The sequence below is a fragment of the Dendrobates tinctorius genome, unplaced genomic scaffold, assembly GCF_039654945.1.
Source record: "Dendrobates tinctorius isolate UK_male_01 unplaced genomic scaffold, ASM3965494v1 ptg000038l, whole genome shotgun sequence".
Classification (NCBI taxonomy): Eukaryota; Metazoa; Chordata; class Amphibia; order Anura; family Dendrobatidae; genus Dendrobates; species Dendrobates tinctorius.
In genome coordinates this window covers 28163342-28179866 of record NW_027361706.1, presented here as the reverse complement: position 1 = coordinate 28179866, position 16525 = coordinate 28163342, and the positions used below count along the sequence as shown (strand labels likewise).

Sequence of the window (16525 nt, the reverse complement as noted above, 5' to 3'; positions counted from 1 at the left end):
AGTCCGACGCTGCACACACGCACGGCTCCGCTGTACCCACGTCACACACGCACGGCTCCGCTGTATCCACGTCACACACGCACGGCTCCGCTGTACCCACGTCACACACACGGCTCCGCTGTATCCACGTCACACACACGGCTCCGCTGTATCACGTCACACACACGGCTCCGCTGTATCACGTCACACACACGGCTCCGCTGTATCCACGTCACACACACGGCTCCGCTGTATCACGTCACACACACGGCTCCGCTGTATCACGTCACACACACGGCTCCGCTGTATCACGTCACACACACGGCTCCGCTGTATCCACGTCACACACACGGCTCCGCTGTATCACGTCACACACACGGCTCCGCTGTATCACGTCACACACACGGCTCCGCTGTATCACGTCACACACACGGCTCCGCTGTATCACGTCACACACACGGCTCCGCTGTATCACGTCACACACACAACCCCCACTTCGTCTCAACTGCGCACGCGCACTGCACCACGTGACAACCACTTTCCCCAGAGATCACATACAGACACCTGCTCATTCCAAGCTTGGCTCCGCCCTTACATGTGACATGTGATCACATGACCGTGACGTCACCGGAGGCACCTCACCCGCTGTCAGTGGCACTGTGTTATCTTGTGGACATGTCAATAAAGTTTGTTGAACTGTGATCGCTGCGTAAACAAACATGGCGGCTCCAGCAGTGGGAGAGAGCGACTGACCCGGGGGACTGGGCTCATTCTCCGTTCACACCGGCCACCATGGAGGACAAGGCGGGTTTTACGGAGGATGGCGAGAAGCAGCCTGAGGTGAAGGTCATCGGCTCGGAGTTGGTGGAGAATTACACGGTGAGTGGCCGGGCCCGGGCGTAGTGATCTGTGTGTACGGTGGCCCCAGCTGTGCGGAGTAGTCGTGTATGGGACTATTCACTTAAAATAATTGTGTCTGGCTGCACTGCAAAACTACAACTCCGAGCACTCTTTTAGAGCCAGCGGCTGCCAGGGCATGATGGGAGTTGTAGTTTTACCACAGCTACAAGCAAAAATCAACTGCAGAAACTTTTGGGGGTCAGTTGTGTAGTTTTTCAGTGATATTCCACCTCCCCAGTGTATCCTGTCCTCACAGCGGCAGAATGGGCTCCTATGGGGAACCTGTAGTACCTCAACACTGGCAAACCGAGGACCGAACCCCAAAATTGTCAGTTCAGAGACTTATGGAGAATTGCATGTTAACCCCTTCCCAACTGGAATATTTTACATTTTTGTGTTTTTTTTCTTCCTCTTCTTCCCTAGAGACATAACTTTTTTTACTTTGACATCTACGGAACCATTTGCAGGTTTGTTGTGACACCGTACAATGCACTGAAAAAAGGGAAAATTATACCAAATGAGGGGGAAAAAAATTCCGTCAACGTATTTTGCTGTTTAGATTCTATGGCGTTCACTGTTGCTTAAAAATGACCCTCAGACGTAATTCTCCAGGTCTGTGTGATTACCGCGGTACCAAATGTCAGACATTATGTGTATACCTATATGTATTTGGTTTTAATAACTCTGAACTCTGTGAAAAAAAAAATGGAATTTTACTTGTGACGATGATGGATGTTGGTCGAGCCGTAGCAGGGCTTCTTGTTTGCTTGCCGAGAGGTTGTTACCATTTTGGTGCACATAGAGCCTTTTTATTGATTTGAATTGCATTTTTGAGGGAAGAGGGCGCAGCCACTGGAATGAGGCAATTTTGTCATTTGTTTTTTTTCTACCGTACAGAGTTTATGTTTTAGTTAAATAATATTAGATTTAGAATTTTCAGACCCGGAAATATCAAATATGTTTATTTTTTATGTCTGATTTTTAATGTGAAAAGGTGGGGGGGGTGATTGAAACTGATATATTTAATCTTGGGAACTTAAAAGACGTTATCCACTACTTTAGCATTGATGCTATCCTTGGTATCTGATGGGCCGGGGTCCTGCACCTCCACCAATCAGCTGTTAGCAGCAGCTGGAAATGCTCAGTTGCATCGCTGCTCCATCTTCTGACTGTGGCCGCCGCATGGTACTGTACATCTGTCTCCTATTGACTTGATTAGGGAATCTGTCACCCCATTTTTCGAGTATGAGCTGCCGACACCGCCATCAGGGGTTTATCTACAGTGTTCTGTAATGCTATAGATAAGTCCCCGATGTAATCTGAAAGATAAGAAAAACGAGTTAGCTTATACTCACCCAAGGGCGTTCTGGGTCCAGTTTTGGTCCGATGGGTGTCGTGCTGCAGCCACTATCAGTAGACGGAGCAGCTCCATGAGTCCTTGCAATGGCGGTGAAAGCTGATCTTTCGGTGTCGGACCACGGCCGATCAGGTATTGACAACCTATCCTAAGGAAAGGTCATCAATGCTAAAGTAGTGGACAGCCGTTTTAAATCTATATACTGCAGTGCTTCAGTTTTGTGGCATGTAATGGGAGCACTAAGATGGTTGTGCCAGCCATATATTGAGCGCCCAACATTTGCAATAAAGGGGCCAAGTCCAGAAGTTAGGAGCCAACATTGACATGCCTTACATCAAATGATTTATTCTAGAGGCTACATCTGGGGATGTGTGGGCCTCACCTTACACATCACCTGAGATTTTCCCCCAATAATAAGACGTGAGCTCCCCTGATTAACAACAGTGCCCTTTTTCGCACAATTTTATCTGTACTCACTTAATAAGTAACTTTGTTACACCCCCACTATTACTTCCTGGAAAAACAAAATTAACCCCTGTAATTTCCCCGTTTGGTCTTGGCGGCGGCTCCCTCCCTTCCCCGTTTGGTCTTGGCGGCGGCTCCCTCCCTTCCCCGTTTGGTCTTGGCGGCGGCTCCCTCTCTTCTCCGTTTGTTCGTGGGTGTGGCTCCCTCCCTTCCCCGTTGGTCGTGGCGGCGGCTCCCTCCCTTCCCCGTTGGTCGTGGCGGCGGCTCCCTCCCTTCCCTGTTTGGTCTCAGTGGTGGCTCCCACATATCGCTTTTCAGTTTCTCTGCAGTCTGTGGCCATTTTTGCATGGAGTGATGGAGCTTCGTTCTTACAGTGATTATATAGTGCCATACATTCAGCACCAGCTAGAAACACCCAGACATGGAATGCACGAAGAGCAGGTTTGCCAAGACCAATTTCCTAGTTACCTGGCTATTATGTTGGGCCGGCCCTGATTTATATTGTATGTATGGAAGGCCTATAAATATATTGTGACCTACATTTTCTTACTTTTTGTTGTTTATCTGTCTTAGGTGTATATCATTGAAGTTTACACTGGCATATATAATTGGACTGTAAAGCATCGCTACAGTGACTTTTACGATCTTCATGAAAAGGTGAGTATTAAAGCTAGACTCCTAATTGAGCCCCTGTTTCATTTCTGTGCTTAAGCTCAGGTCTTGGAGACCGTCAGCATGGATGATTGTCTTACAATACACTTATAAAGAGATCTCTGAGATTTGGGGTATATTTCATTCTCTGTTAAATGAGCTGTAATTTCTGCTTGGATTAAGGTCACATGAGAAGACGACTAGGGTTAACGTATAGTTCCATCAAAACAGTATATAGTAAAGCTGGAGTCACACATAGCGACTTACCAGCGATCCCGACAACGATATCAACGTGTCCGGATCGCTGGTAAGTCGCTATGTGATTGCTGGTGAGCTGTCACACAGACAGCTTCACCAGCGATCAGCACAGAGACGCCGCGCGCACGGCCTCGCTGTGTTCGTTAGCGCTGATGCCATATTCATGTCAAAAATAGAATTAAAATAAAAAATATTGTTATTCTCACCTTCCGACGTCCTGCGCAGCATTCCCGACTCTCTCCACGCTCCGGTCCCAGTAATCTTTTGCGAGAATTACCGCGATGACGTCCGTTCTTGCGGGATCGCAAAGTCTCGCCGTCATTCTTGCAAAGGATTACTGGGACCGGGAGCGTGGAGAGAGGCGGGAAGACTGTGCGGGACGCCGGAAGGTGAGAATAACGATATTTTTTTTTATTATTTTACACCTGATCGCTGGTCTCCCGCCTGTCACACACAGCGATGCGTGCTGGCCAGCGGGAGATCAGCGACGAAAAAAATGTCCAGAGGTTTCTTGCAGCGATACCGGCAGGGGGGCCGATCGCTGTCACACACAGCGATCTCGCTGGTGAGATCGCTGTTGTGTCACAAAAGTTGTGACTCAGCAGCGATCTCGCTAGCGAGATTGCTATGTGTGACGGGGCCCTAAGGCTTGGTTCAAAAGAGGATTGTTTGTTTTTTAAGCACAGAAGAACTGAATGTAACTGATCAGTTCAACATCCCATTGATTTCAGTGGCTGGTTGAAATGTTCGGTTTCGTTATGTTAATTTTTCCTTTCCTTTACTTGGAAAGATGGTGCAGCCTGCTACCTCGGAGGACCTGCTCCATGAAATCAAGTTTTACAACATGATTTTTGCCCTAATGTTTATCCTATGTTGGGTTGCAGCTGAAAGCGGAGAACAAAATCGAGTGGAATTTATTGCCTCCGAAAAAGATAATCGGAAAGAACTCCAAAACCTTGGTGGAAAAAAGACAGAAGGATCTGGAGGTCTATCTACAGGCTCTGCTCACAGCATTTCCCACCAATGTACCTAAAGTTTTATCACAGTTCCTGCATTTTCATTTATATGTAAGTTCATTACAAGGTACTATTAAAAAGATCTGCTACTTTAATTCATCTGTGCACAGACATGCTGTCATTAAAGTGAATGAATTCTCTCCTGGAATGGAGAAATTGATGTTTATTTTCACCATTTACATAGGCATTGGATTAAAGTAGTTTGATGGTTGCACATTAGTGATGAGCGAGCATGCTCTGTTAAGGTGTTATCTGAGCATGCTTGTGGGATAATGGTATTCGAGCATGCCTGTGGAGAAACGGGGTGTCAACCGGCGCCCAAGTCTGATAGCCGAAACCGCATGGACCCGGGGTCATACCACTGAACACTCGCTCTATCTCCCGGTGGGTAATACACTACACAGACAACACAGGGTTAGGGTAAAACAGTGTGGCAATATTTACTGAAACACATCACCCAATAGCAAACAAAACAATCCCAGCAATTACCCCAAGATGGTGCACATTACAGGGTTTCACCCTTCCCCTGTCTTGCCGGGATAATGGTAGATGTTACGTCAGATTTCCCAGGGTCGCTATTCCACCTGTGATACACAGAAAAGAGATATCGACAAGCGTAGGGAGGTGACAGAAACAGTTCATGGCGTCCGTACAAGGTCCAAAGCCAGTTGACAGTCACCACCTGGCTTATCCGACCATCTCCATGGAACAAGGCGACCAGCGGGTCCCAAAACCTGGCTTTCTCCAAGCATATCCATGGTTCAGAGATGGTCACTGGATCAGATCTGTGTCCTTCCAACAGGAGCCGAAAACCCATAGGTTTTAGACTCATAGATCCGTGTCCCTTGTGATGGTGCCATGATGAATTGGCTGCAGTCCTGTCTCTCGTCCGTTGAGTGTTTATCAGAATGTCCAAATGGTAGCTACAGCATGTTAAATGGTATGCAAGTCTGTCTTCTTGACCCACCAGATATAAACACTTAAATCCACAAGCCAATATACAGATAAAACGTCAATTCTTCTTGGCTTGCAAAAACATAAGTCATCTGGGTAATTAAAATATACTCTGGTGTCTTCACAATGCCGAAGATACTCTATGTACGACTCCCCGCGGCTGCATGTTCGTGGCTGTTCGACAACCGCAACACATGCAGGGAATGCCTAACAAACAGGCCACCCCTCTGTGTGTTGCAGCTGTCGAACAGCAGCGAGACATGCAGCCTCAGGGACTCGAGAACATTTTTCGAGCACTCTGAAGATACTCTATTAGCATACAAGTATGCTCAGATAACACCTTATCAAAGTGGTCATCTTCCGAAAAATCGTTACCCCATTGCAGCCGCAGACGTTTTAGTCTTGATTTGGCTATTACAGTTGTTCAGCCTGGCACTATGAGCTCTTACACCAGGCAACGACTAAAAATCTGGGTGTAGTATTTTAATGAAAGATCTTTTGTTGAATGAAGGATCTATTTGGCGAACAAAACTGCATTCATGGGTGGCTTTATTTTTAGACACTGATGGTCTATGATCAGTCATCTAAAATGAGCATTTGTTCTTTAGTTCATGAACTCCAACCAAACCGAAAGTTAATGTAAAACTTGAGTCTAATGTCTAAGGGTACCTGTGTAGGATGCAGATTCTCTCATCAGAGAATGAAGTATTGGGGTATCCCCCAATTTCGAGGATGAAGGTGCCAAGCATATATTTGCAGGGGTCCGTTGTAGAGTTTTTTACAACAGCAACTTTATTTTTACTCCTATAACCCAGCATAGAGACAGGTTATTAAAGTAGCAATGATGGAGTCAGACCCCCAAATTCCCTTTTCTTGGCCTGAAAGCATTTTAAACATTATTTTATGGCTTTTTCTGACAGTTCCATTCAGCTCTATAGAGATGGACTGTGAATGCATGCCCTGCTTTCTGCCTCCAAACTGAAATTTAGGGTCCAAGTACAGGACCAAGCTTCCACGTTCTTAATCATAGATGGTTATGAGTGTGGTAGTGCTTGAAACGTGTAGGCCTAATGCTATGTTTGTTTGTTTTTTTTAAGCATTCAAATAAATGATAATCTTAATTTTTCAACTGTTTTTCTAAAAAAAAAAAAATTTTTGCGGAGCTGGACTTTGTCTTTATGTCTACTTACCTGAAAGCATAGCCAGGATTTGTCCGTGCACCGTACGCCTTGTGGATCATTGCCTGCTCTGGTGAGCGGATGTGAACTTTGTTTCTTTCTTTTACTAATGCACAAGATATGCAGGTAGAGGATGAACCTATTGAGGCAGCAGCCATGCTCCGATGTTTCCGTAACCTTCACATATATCTCCATATTTGATTGCACAGAGCTGTACACTTCACATGCAAAGCCAGGTCTCCATTATTTGCCCGGATTCCCTGACTTGCGGCCTCCTCATTATGCTGTTCAGGGGATTGCACAGGGGCCTATTGCACATATCGGGTTGGCCCAGAGTGTACCTAAAATTTCATAATTTGTTTCCTTACAGTACAGATATCAAATTAAAGATGTGGTTCACTCTGATATATATAACTGTTTTTAGAACCACTGGGAGCTTAGAGTCATCACGAGATAACCTTCCATTTCCGTCTGTAAAATTGACGTCTGACCGTCTGCATGTCATGTGCTTGGCCGGTAATAAAGGATCCTTTTTGTTTTTTGTTTTTTTCAGGAAATCCATGGAATTGCAGCTGTTTTGGCTGAGGAGCTTTACCATAATGGTAATTTTACACTTATTAAACTGATGAGAAGATGATCTTCTCAGACATGTAACAGAGTAAATGTGATGGAGAGAACATTTGACTTTGCTGTATGGCACATGGATTGGGAGCTGCAGGAGTTGTAATAAGATCGGGACCTTATTCTTCCTAATCCTATTGTTATTCATAAATACTCTAGTGGCCGCATAATCACTTTTATCTATATTCTTATATCACAGGAGGAGTGCTGCTCTCCAATGCCCTCACATACATTCTCTAGATCTATCTTGGGCATTGGGAAACAACAACTCCTCGATACCTGGGATGTATCCAGAGTAGTGATGAGCGAACATGCTCGGATAAGGTGCTATCTAAGGCCTCTTTCACACCTCCGTTGGCGGCGGTCAGCTGCAATCTGCCAAAGGTGAAAAAAACTGAACCGTCACCGTACAGAGAAGAACGGACAACAGCGGACCGCGGAAGGAGGAAAGCGGCGTCATTTAAAGGGACCGCTTTCAAAGATCTCGCGGGCTTGAATGCATCGGCGCGATATTGCTGGATTCCAAGCACGGCGCGATGTCGCGGGCCTCCAAGAGATCTTCGCCGCGATCTCGCGTGCTGATAGCAACGAGATCCGCGCGATGTTGCGGGCCTCCAAGAGATTTGCGCCGCGATCTCGCATGCTGATAGAAACGAGATCGTCACGATGTCACGGGCCTCTAAGAGATCTTCGCCGCGATCTCGCGTGCTGGCAGAAACGAGATCGGCGCGATGTCACGGGCCTCCAAGAGATCTTCGCCGCGATCTCGCGTGCTGATAGGAACGAGATCGATGCGATGTCGGGCCTCCAAGAGATTTGCGCCGCGATCTCACGTGCTGATAGGAACGAGATCGGTGCGATGTCAGGCCTCCAAGAGATTTGCGCCGAGATTTCACGTACTGATAGGAACGAGATCGGCGCGATGTCGCAGGCCTCCAAGAGACTTTAGCCGCGGTCTCGCGTGTTCATAGTAACAAGATCGGTTGTGTATGGCGAGGGTGTTATGGTTGTCGCAGTTGAAGCCCAGGTGAAGATAGAGAGGGATTTTATCAGCTCCCGGAGCGGCATTTATGGGTTAATGCTGAAATTAGCGGACCGTCAAAGCAAAAAAAGTTGCAGGGTCCGTTCCATCCGCCCGGGAGCCGCTAAAATCTTCGCGGATCAGTAAAAAAAAATAGGAGGGGAGGACGACCGTCAGTCAAGATCCGCCAACAATGTAAGTCTATGGGGGGAAAAAAACGGATCCGCCCCTTTTTTGGCGGATCCGTTTTTTTAAATTTGGCGGATTTTGACTGAAGGGAAAAAACGGATGTGTGAAACAGGCCTAAGCATGCTGAGGGCTAACCGCGTGTCTTCGGCATTCTCAAAAAATATGTTTTAGTCCCCGAGGCTCTTCGACAGCCGAAACACATGCAGGAATTGCCTGTTTGTTAGGCAATCCTTGCATATTTTGAGGCTGTTGAACAATCGTGAGACATTCAGGCTCAGGGACGCGAACATATTATTTGAGCACGCTGAAATCACTCAGCACACGAGCATGCTAGGATAACACCTTATCAGAGCACATTCTCGCTCACCACTAATCCAGAACTTTGTATGTGATGACATTAGAGCACAGCACTCCTCCTTTAATGTCAAATAGGGGTCCTGGAGTGAGTAGATATCATTGTATTTAAGTTTAGACATCATTTTTCCCAAATCATACTGAAAAAGCCACTTCTAACCTGGGTGAGCTCTTACTTTTTTTTTTTTTTTTTTACACCTGTATGATTCTACCTTCCTAGGATGTGGCAGTGCCATACAGGGGAAAAAATAAACTCCCCCAGTGAAGAATGTCCACTATGTTGAAGGGTAAAATAGGCGCCCTACAGTTTGGAAGCCAATATCTGCTCAAAGGTTAAGTTAAAAAATAAAAACCTGTTTTATTTTTAATCAGTTCATCAGTCCCTTAATAATAACATGGGAAGATTTAACCCCCCCCCACTACATCCACCATACATGTATGGGGCAGCAGGAAGTGCGTTCCCCCAAACCACTGTACATTTGCGGCACGATGATCAGAGCTGGCAAAATCATCAACGGTTATCAGTTATATATAGGGCTGGCAACCAGCAGTATCTGGCGCCGATGGCAGGCGGTTTACCCTTCTGATGCCACTGTCAATAGTGACGGTGACAATGATCTGCTTATAGAGGGAGGGGCTTCCTCTTTGCTCCAATCTGCACAACTTGATTGCGATAACTTCATGACGATGGTCTTCATAGTGATGCAGGCCGAATAATGGCTGCGGGGTCACCTAGGTATGGTGTCCTGTAATTTTCTTTCTTCTGAGCCCTGTCATGTGTACAAATAGTAGTTTCTGACCATGTATTGGGCATTGCATCATGTCAGAAGAAATTGCTTTATAAATATTTGGGTCCATTTCTTATTCAATGTGAAAATAAAAATTGGGGCTAAAACAATATTTTGTGGAAAAAATTAAATTTTTCTTTTTCATGTTTCAGTGTTATAAAATCATGTGAATAACCTGTGAGTTTACATTGCTCACCACACCCCTAAATAAATTCCTTGAGGGGTGTGGTTTCCAAAATGGGGTCACTTGTGGGAGGTGTTTGTTGTTTTGGCACCATTGGGGCTCTTCAAATGCTACATGGCGTCCGCAGTCTTTTCCAGCCAGAACTAAATGTCCAATAGTGCTCCTTCATTTCCAAGCCCTGCTCTGCGCTCAAACAGTAGTTTTTCCCCACATATGGAGCATCGACGTTCTCAGGATAAATTACACAACAAACTGGGTGGTCCATTTATTCTTGTTTTGTGAAAGTGAAAAAATTTGAGCCTAAACCAACATTTTTGGTGAAAATATTATATTTTCCTTTACCCAAGACAGCACCACATGAAAGGGCATCCACCCATCAAGGATAGTAACCTACTGAATGAAAGGGTGGCACTTCTCCCCATCATCAGTTTGTTCTTGTCCTTGCGGGATCCTGTATCTGAAGAATCAGGTGCGGAAAGGAAATGAGGAAGCTTACCGAGGCCTGGAGGTTGCCTGGAAGAACGGCTCCTTGCTTGTAGTGCCAGCGTGAAACTGCTACTGGTCCAATGGGGACATGAGCGGCGGAATGTTTCCATGTGTCTTCTGGCCGCCGCATGATCCCAGGTCTGCGGATGAAACTGGGAGTAGCGTGCCTTGATGACTAATGAAGAGATTAATATTGATTTGATGTTATTGTAAAATGGTTATATTGGACTTTGACTTTCGTCCAGGTGAACAGTTACTCGTAGCGGGTGAAGTGTTTCACATGAGACCCCTCCAGTTATACGCAATAACGCAGTTACTACGGCATGCCAAGCCAACATGCATCAACGGAGATGCCAAAACCGACCTGGGACATATCCTGGACTTTACCTGCAGACTCAAGTACTTAAAGGTAAGTGGTATAAAGATGCAACATCTGATTTTAGTAGTACCAGTTGATCCAATTCAGCAGCAGAACCGTATATTAGTAACCAGGTTTTCTCTATCGCTTCATTGGGGGACACAGGAATCATGGGTGTATGCTGCTGCCACTAGGAGGCTGCCACTATGCACAGAAAAAGGTTAGCTCCTCCTCCGCAGTATACACTCCACCGACCAGCACTAATTTCATCAGTTTAGCTTAGTGTCAGTAGGAGGTGGACACGGGTCTTTCATTAGACCCATATCTACCTCAGTGTGCGTCGTTTCTTTTCAGGTTTCCGGAAGGATACAGAGTGAATGGTCACATCTGTAGTCCCACAAGAGACTATGAGTACGGCGTGTACTGCCACCCCGTATCCTCATAGCTCTCCACAACAGGACCAAGAGCCCCTAACACGGATGCGTGTCAGGCGATCCAGACTGGTCCTCGTCCCCCGTCTCCCACCAACTCGCCCACCAGAGCCTGTCGGTTTGGAAGAGGCGTGGACCTCCTTCTACAGGATTCATGGACACCACCTGGATGATGAAGGTACCTCTTCCTTCCCCAGGTTTTTCCTCCTCAGAAGATGGAACAGGCAGAGGGTAAGTATGGGGCTCCTGAGTGGCAGGTCTCCTGAGGCATCACGGCTCCTCTTAGCATTTGCACCCCCCCCCCCCCCCCCCCGGCTGCACTTATCTTGTTCCATCTCTGCAGTCGGGCTTCAGGCAGGGATCCAGTTGGGAGCGGTCGCCGCGGCAGTTCAGTGATATCTCTGCGCCGCCCCGCGCGCCGCTTTTACTCCAGGCCCCGGCTTCAATTTGGGCCTTGCTCTGCCTCGCGGCCACGCCCCCCTGCCTTCATCCTGAGGTGGGCTTCTCTCCCGCCCGTTTTAGGCCCGCCCACCGCTCTCTCTCTGTGTTATGCGCCCCTGGGGCAGCGCTCGGCCAGGGCGGTACGCTCCCACTCCTAGCCTGCCTTTTGTCTGCGGGCGGCGCCATCTTCGGCCTCCTGACGGTGGTTAGCTCCGCCCATCCCTCGTCCTCGGTCTCATCAGGAAAGCGCGTGCTTTTCTACCCTGCTCTTCTCAGGCTGCCTCCATTTTCTCAGCCTGTCAGCCGGACTCCTCCTCTGCCTGTGGCTCTGCAGGTCCAGACGAGCTGTGCAGCATCGCTTGCTGGAAGTATCTACAGGACACCGGACCGTGAGTAGCTCTGCACTGCAGACTGTCCCCCAACCTTCCGGCACTGCTTCAGTGACTTTCCTTCATTATGTCTAACTCTAAGCCTGATCGTGCTCGTCCTCCTGCTTCCTCCACTTGCACTTTAGTCAAGTACTTTAGTACTTTGCATGTTCATCTTGCAAACGCAAACTTCCCTCAGGTCAGGTCAGTCCACTGCCCTCTGCCCCGACTGCAGCAATCCCATTGATCCTGCCGCCCAGGAGCCACCTATTGCTCCACATGAGAGTGAATCCCCCATTCCTGGGTGGGCTTCTTCTCTATCAGTGGCGGATCTCACCAGGGTGTCTCAGTCCCTAGTGGCCGTTCTTGATAAGGCCTCTTTCACACTTCCGTTTTTGACCATCAGTCAAAATCCGCCAGCTTTTGAAAAACGGAACCGCCATTTTTTTTTTTTTTTTTTTTGGCGGATCCGTTTTTTTCCCCATTGAGTTGCATTACCGGCGGATCTTGACGGATGGCCATCCGTTGGATCCGTTTTTTTTGCAGATCCACCAAAATGTTTGCGTCCGCCGGCATGCCTGGGCGGACCCTGCAACGTTTTTTTGGCTGTAGGATCCGCATTTTACAGTGCGCATGCCCGGAGAAAGGAAGTGAGCCGGGGATTTAACCCTGAAATCCTTTCTTGCGGTGGAAAAAATTTTTTTTTTCTTTCTTTCTTTCTTATTCTGCATTCAACGGATCCGTCAAAATAACGGTCCGGTGTCATCCGTTTGCATCAGTTACAAACGGATCCGCTTTCCGCCATTTTGGTGGATTTTAACTGCCAAGAAAAAACGGAAGTGTGAAAGAGGCCTAAGTTGCCCTGGACGCTTCTGCAGGATCCAGCAGGTCACAAAAGGCTCCATCTGAGCCAGCCAGCATTAGCCGCAAAAGGCCCAGGCAGGATCTCCGGCCGGAATCGTCTCCTCGCCACATCTCACCACATAGTCCTTCCCAGCAGTCTCCTTCCCGTGCCTCCTCCCCCGAGTCACGCGAAGCGTTCTCGTATGCGCCATCCGAAGGGATTTTAGAGCTGGATTTGGACCACACTTTCGAGATCACAGACTCCCCTGCAAAACCCTCAGATCAGGAGGTTTCGTTCAGACGGGCAGAAGCACCTTCCAACGTCTTCGCTTCTCACTCTGAGTTTGACAAGCTCCTTACCAGGGAAAGAGAAAATCCGACCAGGCACTTTCAAAGAGGGAAGCGTCACGGCGTGCTGTATCCATTTTCTCAAGAGCTCACCGACAACTGGTCGGCTTCCCCCTCTGTAGACGCTCCTGTTTCCAGGCTATCTAACAACACAGTACTTCCGATCTCAGGTGTGGCATCTCTGAGGGATTCTAACGACAGGATCATAGAACCTTTAGCAAGTCAGCATTCGAAGCGGCTGCGACGGTGCTAAGTCCGGTTTTTGCTTCCACTTGGGTAGCAAAAGCCATAGCTACTTGGGCAGAGGACCTCCGCCAAGGCATTCTTGATGGAGCCCAGCTGGAGTGGCCAGATCTCCCATGCAGGTGAATATTTGGTCTCTGCCTCATTAGATTCCGCGTCTTGCGCAGCTCAAGCGTCCAGCAACTTAGTTGCAATCCGGTGTACAATTTGGCTTAAGGTTTGGCAGGCGGATTTGTCATCAAAAAAGTCCCTTACCAATCTGCCTTTTCAGGGAGCGCGTCTCTTCGGATCCCAGCTGGACCAGATTATTAAAGACGCCACTGGGGGCACAAGCTCTCTTCTCCCTCAGTCCAAACCTTGTAGACCCCCTCCAAGGCGTCAGTTTCGGCCCTTTCGGTCTTTCCGCCGCGTCGCGACGACAGAACCTTTTTCCAACCAACAAAGGCCGCAAGCCTTGGGTCAGGGAAGTTGTATCCTCAGGATACAAGATAGTTTGTTTCTCGGCCCCGGGATCTCTTCTTCGAGTCCCGACCTCCAAAAGAGCCCGCCTTAATTCCGGGTTTCTTTGCATCCATCGCCTCTCTTCTCAGTTCCGGGGTGATTGTGCCCGTTCCCGAAACAGAATGATTTACAGGGTTTAACTCAAACTTGTTTGTAGTGCCGAAAAGAGGCGGCGCGGTTCGACCCATTCTGGATCTCAAATTACTGAACAAAAGGGTCCGCCTGCGACATTTCAGGATGGAGTCCCTTCGTTCAGTAATCGCTTCCATGGAGGTGCAGGAATTCATGTGCTCAATAGACATTCAAGATGCCTATCTGCATGTCCACATCTTTCCCGGGCATCAGAAATTCCTGCGTTTCGCAATTCATCAGGACCACTTCCAGTTTGTCGCCCTGTCGTTTGGTTTCGCCACCGCGCCCAGAGTGTTTACAAAGATCATGGCGGCGTTGATGGCCCTGTTGAGAATCAGAGGTCTCGTCCTCTTTCCGTACCTCGACGACATTCTAATCAAAGCTCCGTCTTTTCCCCAGGCTCTCGAAAGTCTAACCATCGTTCTCGACACCCTGTCCAGATTCGGGTGGCTCGTCAACAAAAGGAAGTCCTGCCTTGTTCCAACACAACGTCTTGTGTTTCTAGGCTTATTGTTCGACACCCTTTCTCCCCGAAGAGAAGATGATCTCTCTTTGATGGGATGTACGATCGCTGCAGAGCTCCCAGCTTCCATCTTTCCGGTCAGCCATGACAGTCTAAGGAAAGATGGTGGCGACGGCCGAAGCGATTCCCTTTGCTCAATTTCACTCGAGACCGCTTCAACAGGTCATCCTGTTTCGGTGGAACAGGTCTGTCTTTTCCCTGGATCGTCCAATTCGCCTCTCGTCCCGGGTCAAACAGTCAATTGGTGGCTGACGTCACCGCTCATTTCCCTAGGCCGGTCATTCCTTACGATTCACTGGCAGATTGTGACAACAGACGCCAGCCTTCTCGGCTGGGGTGCGGTGTTTCGCAGTCGGACTGTTCAGGGTCGGTGGTCGACACAAGAGACAACTCTGCCGATCAACGTCCTCGAGATACGGGCGATTTATCTGTCTCTTATTCACTGAGAAAGGCTTCTCGGGGGTCTGCCGATCCGGATTCAGACAGACAATGCCACAGCGGTGGCATACGTCAACCACCAAGGGGGGGACACTGAGTCCCTTGGCACTAGCGGAAGTGTCCAAGATTCTCCACTGGGCAGAGGTATCAGTCCCAGCGATATCCGCAGTGCACATTCCCGGCGTGGACAACTGGGCCGCCGATTTTCTCAGCCGCGAGGGCCTCGCAGCGGGAGAGTGGTCCTTACATCCGGACGTCTTCCATCAGCTTTGCCGTCGTTGGGGGACTCCGGACGTAGATCTGCTGGCGTCTCACCTTAACAGGAAGGTCCCACAATTCGTCTCCAGGGCCTGAGATCCTCTCACAGTGGGCGCCGATGCTCTGACCATTCCCTGGTCTCAGTTCAAGCTCCCCTATCTGTTTCCTCCCCTTCCTCTTCTTCCCAAGCTGTTGAAGAAAATCAAGGCGGAAGGGGTACCATAGAATCATAGAATCGTAGAGTTGGAAGGGACCTCATGGGCCATCATTCTCATTGCTTCGGATTGGCCCAGAAGGTCTTGGTTCGCGGACATCGTCAACCTTCTCACGGACGCCCCCTGGAAGCTTCCAGACAGAGCAGATCTGCTGTCTCGGTCCAATTTGCCACCCCAATTCTCGGCCGCTCAATTTAACAGCGTGGCTGTTGAAACTGCAGTTCTGAAACAGTCAGGTTTTTCAGATCGGTTATTCACACCATGATCCGGGCTAGAAAGCCATTGTCTTCCAGAATTTATTATCGTACGTGGAAGGCCTATTTCACTTGGTGCGATGCCAGTGCCATTCCGCCCATGTCCTTTTCACTCCCTTCTATCCTGGCGTTCCTCCAGGCAGGCCTAGACGCAGGCCTTGCCCTCAGCTCTTTAAAGGGTCAAGTCTCTGCGCTTTCCATTCTTTTCCAGAAGACGTTATCCTCCCGACCGCAGGTCAAGACTTTTCTTCAGGGGGTGGCTCATGCGGCACCTCCGTACCGCGCTCCCGTGGATCCATGGGATCTCAATCTGGTCCTCGAGGCTCTACAAGGTTCACGCTTTGAACCTCTCAGGGAAGTTTTCCTATCCCTCCTCTCCTGGAAAGTAGCCATTCTGGTGGCCATCACCTTCATCCGGCGCGTGTCGGAATTGGCGGCCCTTTCTTGTCGCCCCCCCCCTTTCTTGGTGCTCCACCAGGATAAGGTGGTCCTGCAGCCCCCGCCTTCCTTCCTAAGATGGTGTCCACTTGCCACCTAAATGAGGACATTGTTCTTCCGTCCTTTTGTCCAGGTCCAATCCACCCTCTTGAGCGCACGTTAAACAAGCTAGACCTGGTCAGGGCGATGAAGGTCTACCTGGCTAGGACGGCTCCCTTGCCGAAGACAGACTCACTTTTCATCATTCCAGATGGTGCGCGGAAAGGTCAGCTGGCTGTTATGAATGGGTCACCGAGAAGGAAAAAAGCAACACACGCTAAGTCTCAGAAAACC

At 48.6% G+C, this 16525-nt stretch overlaps 1 protein-coding gene across 7 annotated transcripts in view; it reads left to right on the top strand.

The window, feature by feature from the left end:
• The first annotated feature begins 554 nt into the window (after positions 1-554).
• The window catches only part of NISCH (nischarin), a 110275-nt gene continuing 94304 nt past the window's right edge, over positions 555-16525 (top strand). For 3 of the 7 annotated variants that reach the window (XR_012231899.1, XM_073574327.1, XM_073574326.1), the window contains exons 1-5: positions 573-858; positions 3275-3358; positions 4495-4677; positions 7312-7360; positions 10647-10810. Coding sequence is in view for 6 of the 7 variants with exons in the window: in XM_073574327.1 (XP_073430428.1) it covers positions 772-858; positions 3275-3358; positions 4495-4677; positions 7312-7360; positions 10647-10810 (567 nt within the window). In the remaining variant the exon portion in view is untranslated. Of the gene's footprint in view, positions 859-3274; positions 3359-4494; positions 4678-7311; positions 7361-10646; positions 10811-16525 lie in introns of all 7 variants that reach the window. The other 4 variants (XM_073574322.1, XM_073574324.1, XM_073574323.1 and 1 more) reach the window with 3 other exon arrangements.